At 41.1% G+C, this 14,348-nt stretch overlaps 1 protein-coding gene across 1 annotated transcript in view; it reads left to right on the top strand.

Annotated features, from left to right (window-relative positions):
• The first annotated feature begins 3,420 nt into the window (after nt 1-3,420).
• The window catches only part of COMP (cartilage oligomeric matrix protein), a 227,582-nt gene continuing 216,654 nt past the window's right edge, over nt 3,421-14,348 (top strand). Inside the window, exon 1 of the mRNA XM_073596126.1 lies at nt 3,421-3,917. Within this exon, the coding sequence (XP_073452227.1) occupies nt 3,848-3,917 (70 nt within the window). The 5' untranslated portion in view covers nt 3,421-3,847. The remainder of the gene's footprint in view (nt 3,918-14,348) is intronic.

The raw sequence follows: 14,348 nt of genomic DNA, 5'->3' as shown, positions 1-14,348 counted from the left end.
AATTTGGTGGTGCAGCGATTCTTGAGCAGGTACCCGGACTTACAGGATCTCCTGAGGCAGGCCAGGAAAGTCTGTGGTCATTTCCGCCTGTCATATAATGCCAGTGCTCGGCTGGCTGACATTCAAAGAGAATGCAACCTGCCCAAGGTCCACCTCATTTGTGACATGCCCACCAGGTGAAACTCAACATTGTCAATGCTGCAGCAGCTGCACACGCAGCAGAGGACAGGTTCAGGGGAGCTTGGCTTTTTTTCGCCACGCCAGTAGCTACTGATCAAGGATGCATGCACTGTCCTGTCCTTGTGAGGAGGCCACGAGGATGGTGAGCAGCAACAGTGCATGCAACAGTGATACTGTCCCTCTTGTCTTCCTGTTGAAGCACACGCTTCGTGAAATAATGGACAGGGCACTTAAAGCAGAACAGCGGGAGGAAGAGGAGGACTTCTTACCTCTTAAGGCCCCCTTTATTCAGATACTAGTATTTCTGCAGGCCCGTCGATCACACAGGAAGAAGAGGAGGAGGAGGAGGATTGTGTCAGCATGGAGGTGGAGGATAACACTCAGCATCAGCAGCAGTCTTCAAGGGATCGTTTTCAGTCCCCGGAAACCCATGGAGATGTACGTGGCTGGGAGGAGGTGGTTGAGGATCATGTGATCCTTAGTGACCCAGAGGACTCAGGATCAAATGCCTCTGCAAACCTATGCTGCGTGGCCTCCCAGATCCTGAAAAGCCTGCGAAAGGACCCTAGGATTAGTGGTATCAAGGAGAGGGATCATTACTGGCTGGCAACCCTTCCTGATCCATGTTACATGGGTAAGGTTGCAGAACTTATCCAGCCTTCGCAAAGGGAGCTGAGGATGAAACATCTTCGGGAGGCCTTGCAGAAAGGTTTGTTTAATGCGTTTCCAGAGCCTGGGAGGTTACAATTTCCTGGTGCTGGACAACGTGTTGCTGAGGCTTCGTTCAGTCACAGAAAGAGTGGAGAAGGTGGCCGGCTGACCAATGCCTTCAGGCAATTCTTCAGTCCTCAGCGCCCAGGTCTGATTGGTTCCAGCAACCATCGCCAGCGTCTGAATTACATGGTGCAGGAATATCTAAGGGCAAGATCAGACTTGGAGACCTTTCCACCAGAACATCCACTGGGTTACTGGGTTTTGAGGATGAACCACTGGCCAGAGCTTGCTCAATATGCAATTGAGCTACTGACCTGTCCTGCATCCAGCGTTCTTTCTGAACGCACATTCAGTGCTGCTGGAGGCTTTGTAACTGATCACAGAGTGTTCCTGTCCACAGACTCTGTTGATTGGCTCACATTTATAAAAATGAATCAGTTTTAGATCACCAGCTACCAAGCACCTGATACTGATGTAACCGAATGATTTTTCTATGGATGTGGGATCCCTTGAAGACTGCATATGCTGAGTGACTATCCTATTATGCTGAGTGACTATCCTATTCCTCCTCAATTTTCATGATGATAGCTTCTAAGAATATTTTCGGTTCAGGGCACCACCACCACTACCTAAGGCCCAATTTTTCTGCCCCTGTTTAACAGGGGTGCGTAATTACAATTTTTGATCAAATATTTAACAGCAGGGCTCATTCTTGAGCTCAACAAGAGTTTCTATGAGGGGTTGCAGTGTTGTGGCACCACCACCGCTGCCTAAGCCTAAGCAGCGCCTACCAAGAGTAACTGTGAGGGCTTACAGTGTTCTGGTACCACCAACACCTAAGGCCAAATTTTCCGCAGAGTGTATAGGGCAGGCCGTATAGTATATACAGGCGGTCCCCTATTTTCAAACATCCGACTTACAAACGACTCCTACTTACAAACTGAGGGAGACAACAGAAAGTGAGAGGAAATCTACCCCTAGGAAGGGAAATTCTCTCCTGTAAGAGTTAATATGGGAAAAAGGTGTCTTCCCACTGATGCTTTACCACCAATCCTTGTTTCCCTAATAACCCAAAATTTTCAAAATCCAATTGTCATTGGGACAGAAAGTGAGGTGAAATCTTCTGAACAGGGGCACAGACAGCAAAGTAAATGTTACAGGGGTGATGATAACCCTTCCCTTTGTTATCCAAAAAGCTTAAAAATAGATTTTTTGGCTGGAGCTACACTTACAAACTGTACCTGTTCCAAATTACAGATTCAACTTAAGAACAAACCTACAGTCCCTATCTTGTTTGTAACCCGGGGACCGCCTGTATACTGGTGCTGTTCAGAGTAGATAAGGCCTGGGGGCCCCACGCCTATTTTTTTTTCCACCTTAATATCCATACCAGACCCAAAGGGCCTGGTAATGGGCTGGGGGGGGGGGGGGGGGTAACATTACATTACAGCCGCAAGCAGTTTTCAATGAATTTTTTTCCTTTAGAAATGTCATTTTGTGCAGGGACTGTTCTAAACACGGGAAAAATGGGCCACTTTACAGGCATACTATAGTCACCCCCCAGGCACGATATTTAAAGGAATATTACACTTTTATTGTTTCACATTAAGCATTATTAAAATCACTTCTCCCGAAAAAACAACCGTTTTAAAAACTTTTTTTTGCATTGATACATGTCCCCTGGGGCAGGACCCAGGTCCCCAAACAACTTTTTCTGACAATAACTTGCATATTAGCTTTTAAAATTAGCACTTTTGATTTTTCACGTTCGAGTCCTATAGACTTTAACGGTATTCGCACAAATTGTTGGTCTGTTCGCATGTTCTGCATGTTCCGTTCGACTCATCCCTAGTCAGAAGTACTTCTATTTTTTGTGATGCCATCAACGGTTTAAGATTCATTTTAGAATCAATTAGCTCATGTTCATGATAGCCTTGATTCAAACTTATATTGTCACAATTCCTTTGGAAAAACTCATGAGTCTAGCTATTTTTTTTAATCTCTGATTAATTAGCTTTTAAGTAACCATCACTGGGGCATGAGAATTAGTCCTTATTGTGCATTGCTTATAGAGACCCATTACAAACTTAAAACTTGCATGCAAAGCACAGAAAAAAATAATATTTTAATTGCTCACTTGCGGTTTTCCTTTCCAAAAAATGATTTAATTGCAAGGTGCCTTTAAATTTGCTAAAAAACTGACTACACCAGTAAGAATCAATCCTCTAGCACATACTGACCTCTACATCTATGAAATGTAGTTTAACAGAATCATATTCAAGCATGAACAGGATTTTTTTTTGTTTATGGTGTTGGTGTATGCCAAAAACTCTTTTAAATCATAAACTGCGCCATCCAGATAACGAAGACATCAAGGGAGACGAATGTTAAAAAACAGTAATGGCCATTTTCTAGGCTGATAGGCAAGAGATGGTAAAACAAATGTTATGGGGTTTGCCAGGGAGCAGCAATTTGAATAATGCTTTAAGGTCAACATTAAAAATGCAAAATTCACACAAAAGCTTTATACAGGGATAGCATTTTTAATTTATTTTACTTTTAAATTTTTTTTAGCCATGTAACTGTAACTTACACATTTCTGCTAACAAATGAGGATTCATATTCTGATGAGTTAGCTTTGTGAGTTGTAATAGCTGTGTTTAAAACCCGTTGCATTACTGAATTATATATTTTGTATTATGAATATCGCTGTTATTGATGCTCACATTATATACAAAGCCATCTGCACTGTCACTGATTTTCTAAATTCTGCAAGGATATAGATGTTTGGATGGGATGCTGAACACCAGTTTTAAAATTGTTGCCAAATTTGCCCTTCCTCCAAGGAAAAAAAAAAAAAAAATCAGAAGTGGAATGACCTAAACTTCAAAAACAGAAGCAACCTGACTTTGTGCAAGAGAGGCAGCAGACTGTTCAACATCACTAGCTTACCATGATTACACTAATATTCATGTTCACATTTCATCTTTTTTATGGATACTGTCAGTTATCTGGAGGAAGAGGTAAGTCATCATTTCTCATGTATTGCATAAGCTCCGCTTGCTCATTTATATTAATTTCTTAACATATTCTGCATGTTTATATGAATGTATTATGTTATTATGTAACTGAAGGAAACTATTTTCTCCATAACTGGTAGGAAAAGAAAATAAGGCAAATAAAGCTGGAAATAAAAAGTACTACCATTTTAGTTTTACCCCTGGAAGTAACATCCATAATATATTATTGGCTACTCTTTTAAGCACTTATAGACAACCATGGTCACTCTTCTTGCTAAGTATATAGACAGTAAGAAATAATATTTATTAGCGTGTAGCATTTTATAAATACTCTCTATGACCTACAGCTTATCATTTCAACTATGTAAACATAATACAGAGCAAACATTTTTAATTCTTTTGTTACTATTGTCTTTGCTTATGCATGGTTGCAATTAAGAGAAAGAAAGTGCACAACTGAACCCGACTGGGTTTGGAATTTACAAGGGATACAATGATCCTGTTGCCAATGATATCAGCTGTTTCATGATATTTACACAATACATGGACTGATGGACTGGTGTTAAAACTGGATTCTTAATAATATCTTAGGAAATATGTTAGGAAATAATGAAACTGACTGTCATGTCACTGGGCAGCCTAATACATCTACACTATATTTTCAAAAGTATTGGGACACCTGCCTTTACACGCACATGAACTTTAATGGCATCCCAGTCTTATGCCCCGCACACACGGTCGGACATTGATCGGACATTCCGACAACAAAATCCTAGGATTTTTTCCAACGGATGTTGGCTCAAACTTGTCTTGCATACACACGGTCACACAAAGTTGTCGGAAAATCCGATCGTTCTGATCGCGGTGACATAAAACACGTATGTCGGGACTATAAACTGGGCAGTAGCCAATAGCTTTCATCTCTCTATTTATTCTGAGCATGCGTGGCACTTTGTGCGTCAGATTTGTGTACACACGATCGGAAATTCCGACAATGGATTTTGTTGTCGGAAAATTTTATAGCCTGCTCTCAAACTTTGTGTGTCAGAAAATCCGATGAAAAATGTGTGATGGAGCCTACACACGGTCGGAATTTCCGACAACAAGGTCCTATCACACATTTTTCGTCGGAAAATCTGACCGTGTGTACGGGGCATTAGTCTGTAGGGTTCAATATTGAGCAAGTTTGGGGTGGAGGAATTTGACTGGCCTGCACAAAGTCCTAAAATCAATCCAATGGGATGAATTCGAGCGGAGAGTGCGAGCCAGGCCTTCTCATCCAACATCAGTACCTGACCTCACAAATGCGCTTCTGAAAGCGTGGACAAACACTCCCATAGACACATTCCTAAACCTTGTGGACAGTCTTCCCAGAAAAGTTGAAGCTGTTATAGCTGCAAAGGGTGGGCCAACTCAATATTGAACCCTACAGACTAATGCCGTGTACACACGGTCGGAATTTCCGAAAACAAATGTTCGATGGGAGCTTGTTGTTGGAAATTCCGACCGCGTGTAGGCTCCATCGGACATTTGTTGTCAGAATTTCTGACAAACAAAATTTGAGATCTGGATCTCAAATTTTCCGACAACAAAATCCGTTGTCGGAAATTTCCGATCATGGGTACAGAATTCCGACGCACAAAATTCCATGCATGCTCGGAATCAAGCAGAAGAGCCGCACTGGCTATTGAACTTCATTTTTCTCGGCTCGTCATGTATGTTGTACGTCACCGCGTTCTTGACGTTCGGAATTTCTGACAACATTTGTGTGACCGTGTGTATGCAAGACAAGTTTGAGCCAATATCCATCGGAAAAAAAACATGGATTTTGTTGTCGGAATGTGCGATCGTGTGTACGCGGCATAAGACTGGGATGCCATTAAACTACATGTGCGTGTAAAGGCAGGTGTCCCAATACTTTTGAGAATATAGTTATAGGTCAGACTTTATTTACCAGTTCCAGGGACAACCACTCACATCCACATCCTATATAATATTGTACCCAAACAACCAACACACCTAATTTTTGACAATATAGTGTAGCTAGAGCCCAGAAGCAGCAAAAGACATTAGGTTCAATCTAAAATTCACAAGAATATTCACAAGAATAAGCAGGTTAAATTTCAGACATAAATGTAATTTCCAAATTTCAATGGACTTAGATAAAATAATTATCAAAATAACAGTTATGCCGCGTACACACGATCGGACATTCCGACAACAAATGTTCGATGGGAGCTTGTTGTCGGAAATTCCGACCATGTGTAGGCTCCATCGGAAATTTTTTGTCGGAATTTCCGACAACAAAAATTTGAGAGCTGGTCTCAAATTACGAACGTGTGTACATAATTCCACGCATGCTCTTAATCAAGTACGAGACGGAAGTACTCGGTCTGGTAAAACTAGCATTCGTAATGCTGCACATTTTTGAATCTTTTAATGCAGCGCATTCTCTTCTTCTTTATAATGCTAGAATTATGACGTTGTTTTACTGCTGATATTCACACAGAGTTCTCACAAACTGATTTCTTTATAATTTCTTGTGATCTCATGAATAATATTTGTTATTTTTTCACCAGATCTCCAGAATAATGTTTATAATTTTTTTTAGCATGATCTCCTTTTTTTTTTTTCTAATCAAGATCTCCTGATTTTTTTTTTTTTCTAGTGATCTCCATAATACTTTTTTTCTCGTTTTGTGTGTCAAGTTACAACAACACCATCATTATCTTGTATTTTTTAACCTCAAAGAGATTGGTTGGTGTTGGTTTCCCCCTGTTAATTTGACATTGTATTTTTTAAATTTACTTGCCTACTCACAAACAAACTGTCCTTTCTTAATTATAACACATAGCCAATGATTTAAGAAAAAAATATACATTTATTATAGGTCATAACAAAATAAAGAGAAAGGCAATACTGGATAAACTCGTGAAATTAGCGAAGCCTTTGTACTCCAGGGCACACACCAACTATTTGACATGCAAAATTGGGAGCCTGAGGAGTCCATTTAATAGGGAGCACAATCCAGTCCAGGACCAGAGAGATCAGGAACAGCAGCAGGTGACATATATGTCCCCAGGCTGTGGTCTTACCACAGCCTGCGTCTTTTGCCAGGCCAAACTGAACCCAGGCCATCACTCTCTTACACGCTTCCTTCCACGCTTGCTTTCAGGCTGTGCCTTTGGTGTTGGAGTTGTGGCAGGAGGTGGAGGAGGAGGATGGTCCAACTCACACAGGTGGGTTTTGCTAGTGAGTTTGCCCCTCAACCCCCTATTTAGGGCTATATATATCACTTCCTCACAAAAGAGGCATTGGCCCACCTCTATTTCCTGCATTTTGTTGGCAGCCATGCAGGCATAAGCCTCAAGAAGACTGGGGGGGGTTCTGAGGTCCGCAGAAGCCTGGTGAATTAACCCAAGTGTTGACTCCTCCACATTCCTCCCCTTCCTGGGCCTTTTTTGTTGAAGGCGGAGGGGAGGGACCTGGGATTCGGTCAGGCTACTGGGCCCAGCCACCTCCTGGCTGCCACTTACCCGCGCCACCTCCTGGCTGCCACTACCCCTGTCACCTCCTGGCTGCCACTTTCCACAGCCTCCTCCTGGCTGAGGCTTTCCTGTGTATGAAAAAGGGACATAGTTTTAGTTTATTGCTCCCCAATCACACACAATTTTGAGAAATATGTTGAATAATGCTATACCTAACACAAGCTGGGCTCTTCCACATCTTCTTCCTGGGTGGAAGGCCCAGGTTGGACGTCGGAAGCCTCAGCTGGGGTGGAATGAGGAGTGGAAGGAAGGGTTGAGAGTGATGGCCTGATTTCAGTCTGGTCTGATGGAAATCGCAGTCTGTTGTAGTACCACAGCCTGGGGACATAAACATCATCTGCTGCTGCTCCTGATCTCTTGGACCTTCTTGCGCTCCCTATTAGAAGTGCTCCTCAGGCCACCAATTTTGCACTTCAAATAGTTGATTTCTGCCGTGGGGATCTGCGACTTCACAAATTCCAGCAATTTATCCAGTGCTGCCTTCCTCTTTAGTCGATTTGTATAAAAGGGGTGTTTTGTCTGCCACAGACAGGGCAGCTCTCTGTACAAATCAATGAATTGGGGGAGGAAATCATGATCGTTGGATCGATCCATTTTATCTGAAAGACACAACATAAGACAAACCCTAATGTCAGGCTAAACTCGCATAATCTTGTCCCAACATAGGCCTCAATCTATAAGCAGTATAGGCCACTGATGCCCCAAGTTAAAATTGTACCTTCGTTAGAACGGTCGGTGCATCTGCGACTCCGTCCTCCGCTCACAGATAATACGCATGACGCACGCGTGTTACGCTTTAAATACACTGCACATGCATGAAACTCCATCTGCCCCTGACCTTCTTTAGAGTATATTCCCCACCCCCTTCTCTTTCCGCGCAGTGGGAGAGCACATGGTGGAGAAAGAACAAGTGCATGAAGACAGCAGCAGCAACGATGAAAGCCTGGAGCCACAAACTTCCCGATCCCGGAGGAGATTTAAGACCTCTAATATGTCCTTTGTAGAGATGGTGGAGATAGTGGACACCTTGAAGTGGGCCGACTATGATGGGAAGCATGGACCTTTCCCAAACCCAAGTGTAAGAAAGGCTCATAACTAAAGTTGTGAGAAGTATGCACAGGAATTTTGGGGTACGACGATCCAAGGATCAACTGAGGAAATGCTGGTCAGACCTGAAATTGAGGGAGCACGATCAGTACAGAAGAATCAAGAGAGTGCTGCAAAAAAGTAAGTATTTGCCGTGTGTTCCTATTATTATTACGTTTGTGCTGCTCCATGAGCTTTTCTTTACAGTTGTACAGTTTAAAATGGTAAGTTTCAGGTTCGTGGGCAAAGTAATCGTTCATAGTAAACATCGTTCGTTCGCCCACTAATACGATGTTTTTTGCAGATGCAGGTTAACTACATTTGCTTATGTCTATTTGGATTAAAAGAAGTTTAGTACAATGTTGTCTAGATGGGTTTGTAACTTGAATGAAATGCAAACTTGATTCAGTGTAAGGGGAGGACACTGAGCAGATGTTTACAGATCTGGACGCAGGAGCACTAGTGTGGGACACCAGAACCAACTTTTTATGGTGTCCCACACAGGTGCTCCAGTGAATACTAGAGGTCTCTACATATGTGATACTTTACCAAAAAAGGTAAGTATTCCAGCTTTAAGAAAGGGAAAAAATCATGTCTTCAGCTTGGAACTCTGCCAAAACAGACAACTGTATGTCACTTCCAAGCAATGTTTCATATTACTATTTCTGCCATCAAATATCTGTGTGCTAAGTATACCTATTTTTTATTCACATAGGGGAGAAAAGAATCGGGACATCAGAGGACACCAGGGACCTCCCACCTCCTAAAGAAGGGGAAATCCCCACACCACAACCTCAGGATGTGGAGGAAGGAGAGGTTTATGAAGTGGGCAAAATAGTGACCACAACAGGTGAGTGTCTGAGACCACAGCTTCAGGTAATAGATATATGCCTGCATTATTTATAATACATGGTGTTTTTTTATTTTAGGTGATGTGGATTTTGTGGAAGAAGAAACACATTTCACAAGTGCAAGTGCACACGTCCTCATCGGGGAGATCATGGTGTGCAATCGTGATTTACAGAAGATCAAGGAAGACATCAATGATGTGGAAAAAAGACTCAAAAACATAATTGATGTTTTAGGCAGAATCTAAAAAACACCAACATTTTTGTAATTGTTTTTTTTTTAAGTTTTATAAAAAATTTTGAAGATGCACACAGTGTGTCAACATGTGGTATCTGCCATCACACGATATCAATGTGCGCGTTTTGTGGGTGCAACCCCTTCCTCGCAACTGAAGTAGCTGAGAGGAAGGGGTTGCACCCCCAAGACATGTCTATTGATCCCCCATGATGGTAGCTAGAACATGTTGACCTTAGGCATGGGATCAGGAGGTAAATCCCCTTTTTGAGTGCATCTGTGTGCATCTTCAAAATTTGGCTTTCACAGGGGTGACATCACCCCATCTGATGAAGGCAAGATCAACACAGTTTGGACATACTAATGTCTGATATTACCTTCAATTTATCAAAGTTGAACTTTGTAAGTTCCTGAGTTGTGTATTGTTTTATGTTTTTAAAAACATGCCTGTTTACCACAAAAAAGGATATTTTTATTGTCCAAAAAAAAAATCAAAAAATATGTTGGTTTGTTCAAAAACCCTTTTCTAAACGCACATGTGAATGTGCACAGAGTAAAAAATGTTCTACTCAACAATGTGTGGCTTCTTCTTTCAATGCTCAATAGCAGTTTTTGGCTTGTTGGTGTTTATAGTGACAATGGGGGTTATTTCCTAAAGGCAAATCCACTTTGCACTACAAGTGCACTTTCAAGTGCAGTTTTGCAGTGCACTTGTAGTGCAAAGTGAATTTTCCTTTAGTAAATAACACCCACAGTGCTTTTTAATTTGCATCAATCAGGCCATTTTCGTCACTCCAAAAAATCAATTAATGGTGCTAAAAATGATGAATATCTTTATCATTAATGCATTAAATACATTAACAACAAAAACAAGGTGTGTGTGTAGCAGACCCACAACATAATAGTTAGCTGAAGAAGAGATTGTAACCTCATGTATCCAAGAAATTAAGTTTGCACTATTGAAGAAAATGGCCAAAAAAAAAAGCTCATTGGAGAACCTAGGAGACAGCTAAAAGAAACACAAGCAGTAAATCAAAGGAAATATTTTTCAGTTTAAAATAAAAATGTATTTAAAAAATACATTTATTTAAATACATAGAATGTGATGTTAAAGGAGAAATCTTACCTTAATATAGTCTTCCTAAATGATGGCAGAACAAGTCTCTGGAATAATGATATTGGGGGGGGGGGGGATGCCTGTCGAGAACTTGATGTCCTGGAGACTTCTCCCTGTCGCCAAGTACCACAAGGTGACGACGAGCCTCTGCTTGGGAGTGATGGCTTGCTGTATACAGGTGTCCTGCTTCCTGATATAAGGGGACAGCAAAACCAACAGACGGTGAAAAACGGGGTCCGTCATCCGGAGATAATTCCTGAAACCATCAGGATTATTCTCACGGATCTCCCGCAACAAAGGCATGTGCGAGAATTGGTCACGCTGGAGCAACCAATTCTTGGTCCATGAACTCCTCCCCGCCCTGTTCATGGACTGGGCTTGGGTCAAAGTAAGAACCCCAACACCAAGCCCCTGTACAGCACGAACTCTACGATGAGTACGTACCCGCAACATGGCTTCAAAACGGTCGGCTGGTCAGAACGAACTAACAGAACGCACTGAAAATCAGAAAGGCCTGAGAAGAGGGAGCTAAAATTCAGAAACAAGCAGACAAGAACACACTGGAAATCAAATACGGAATATAAAAATACACACTGAAAACCAGATACGAACTGACTACACACACTGAAAACCAGATACGAACCCACAAGCACAAACTGAAGAGCAGTAAGGATCTGAAAAGCACGAGACTGAAAATCGCGAATTGTATCTCACCAAACTTCTACTGACACGAGATAAACACGAGATTAGCAGAGGGAGCCCAAAGGGTGGCGCACTGGCTATTGAACTTCCTCTTTATAGTGCCGTTGTACATGTTGTACGTCAGCGCGTTCTTGGCGATCGGAATTTCTGACAATATTTGTATGCAAGACAAGCTTGAGTCAACATCCGTCGGAAATAAATCCCAGGACTTCGTTGTCGGAATGTCCGATCGTGTGTACGCAGCATAAAAGTATTTTTACTGTTGTCTGTTCCATGTAACCTTTTTGTTTGTTCTGTTTGCCATTATCATTGAAGGAAAAAGTAAAAGAAAATTTCACATTTTGGATTATCCCCAGAACAAGAATAAAGGGAACGTCCTTCAATAGGGACAATAGTTCCAGTGGCACTGGTGACCAAAAGGGATTCTGTCACTTTGGAGGGATTTCCTCTCCCTTCCTATTTTGCCTCTGGGGCAAAAAGTGAAAAGAAACCTCCACAAATGTCAACAAATTGATAGAGGTTATACCTTCACCCTCAAAATGAAAAAAAGGTTTTGCCTTTAGTTCTACTTTAAATAAAATATGTATTCTTATCCTGGTATTTTATCTTTGTGAAATGAGCTTTTGAGGGTTTTTTGGATTATATTTCTATATTAATGTACTTAAGACCTATATTTGTTTGCCTCTGTATTAGTTTAATCATTTATCAGAATACTATACTTTTGTTATCGTGACAGGGACTTTTGTTAAAGAGTATTTGCTTGTTGACAATAATAATGTGAGTTTTCAGATGTAGATTAAAGAATTTACGTTAAAATTTGGCCCACAATGTGACATATTTTAACCTAATCAAAATGCCATGCCTATCTTTCTGCACTTTATAATAATAATTACATTCAAATAATCATTCTAGAATGCTACAGTTTCAGTGATCTAGTTACAAGTAGTTTTATATGGCTGCCCAATACAGAGCTAGGAAAGTTTAGATTTGCAGTGGTATAAGCCCTTTTTATGTAACCTACAGCCAAGATCTTACAAATTCATCCGAATACGGAATATTAAATAAATGTTAGAACACAAGCAGTGTATTTTGTTCATTCAACTTAATGTAAATTGTTCAATGTTATTTTAACTTTGACCTATCATAAATAATGTTCTCTGTCACCCACAAAACCTACAGTACAAACATTAAACCTTGCCAACAACGTCATACCTAAATTACTGACTAAAAAAAATAATCCTTTTGAATTTTGTATTTGGTGTGGTATGGTAGAAAGTGGAGTTTCTACCATACCACACCAAATACAAAATTCAAAAGGATTATACCACTGTGGGATGGACCAGCTGATTTGGGACACAGTGTAGTTACTAAATGGAAATATTTAGTTTCTTGGGTGGGAAAATCATTATTTAATGTGTTATAATGTATTCGTTTTTTGCCCTTGCTAAACGGCTTTTAGTGGCTGATCATTTTTTGGGTAATTGCCTCTACATGAACTGTTAAATGTAAAGAAAATCAGTTAATTAGAAAAGCACACTTTCTATTAAATGAGGAGCTGCTGTTAAAATCATATAAAGGGCTTTCCATTATCTGCAGTAAGTCAAACAACTTTGCATCATGGTAATTGGGCTTGTATTTTGGAGGTAACTTTCTACTCAGTTATGATATGCCTATGAGAAATAGTGACTGCCCAAAGACTGCACTAGTAGAATATCGTGACATGAGCCATAGTAGTGAACACGTATGGTGAAGGAATACCTAACACAGCAATTATGGTCCTATGTTAAAAGGTTTGCCACTGCAAGAACAACAGAAACTCCAAATCACTGATGTCATACTAGAAAACAGACTGTAGTCCTTAAAGCCAACTGATCTAACACTACTAAGAGGGATCCCCAATCTCCCAAAACACGTTGCTAGTTTTGTGTCATACACCAACACAATGGATGTTGTTCTCCAACTGGCTTGAGTTTCAAAGACTTTATAGAAACACATTGCGCTTCTCACCTAATTCCAATATTTTAAAAGATATCAGGCATAAACTTCTGAAGAGGGTCCTCTTGAGATGCACTTAAGTTATTCAATCATTCAGTATAATCATACAGTATAGTAATTTCTACAACAAAATCTATATCCAGATAAGTTAATGGCCTTGTTTTATTCATCTCACAAAGCACACTGAGAGCACATGTAGTAAAAAAAATGATAGTCTGGAAACAGGACTGCTGCAAGGATTTTTGACACCCTAGGGGAAACCTCATTTTGCTGCCCCCCTTGGCTCCACCCCTGACTCCATCCCCTTTGCTCTGCCCATGTATACCCCACCTTTTTAATTAAGCACCCATGAAATGCAGCCTACCATCCCCCATCAAATGCAGCATACCAGTGCCTATCAATGAATGTTTGCTTGCTTCCATTCATTCGGGAATCGGGACACAGACACTGTCCTCTCACTATGTGTGAACAGAGCGGCGGCTGCCTGCAGATGCTGAGACTTAGTTGTTTGCTGCAGAGAGAAGAGAGTAGGAACACCAGTGGCCAGGCGCCCTAGGCAGCAGTGCGCTCTAGGCGGCTGCCTAGTTTGCCTAGTGGTAGCACCGGCCCTGTCTGGAAACAAATCTGATACTAAGACATTTAAATGTCTGATCTGCTTCTTCTGAACTAGCATTTACAAGATGAGTAGGCTGAATATCTGATAGTTGTTATAGTGATCTCCACTCACTTCTGGGTCCCATGCCGAGCGTTTGTTCTGCTGCATTGTAAACACAGGAGGTCAGGAGCTCGGCATGGGCAACATTCAGAGAATGCTTTGCAGCTGAATGATTGCAAAGCATTCTCATATTGGACGAGGTGGAGAACATGACATAACCTCTCCACCTTGTCCAATCAGAGAAAGTT

Source organism: Aquarana catesbeiana, linkage group LG01 (assembly GCF_042186555.1).
Source record: "Aquarana catesbeiana isolate 2022-GZ linkage group LG01, ASM4218655v1, whole genome shotgun sequence".
In the NCBI taxonomy this organism is placed as follows: domain Eukaryota; kingdom Metazoa; phylum Chordata; class Amphibia; order Anura; family Ranidae; genus Aquarana; species Aquarana catesbeiana.
This window is presented reverse-complemented; position numbering and strand designations above follow the sequence as displayed.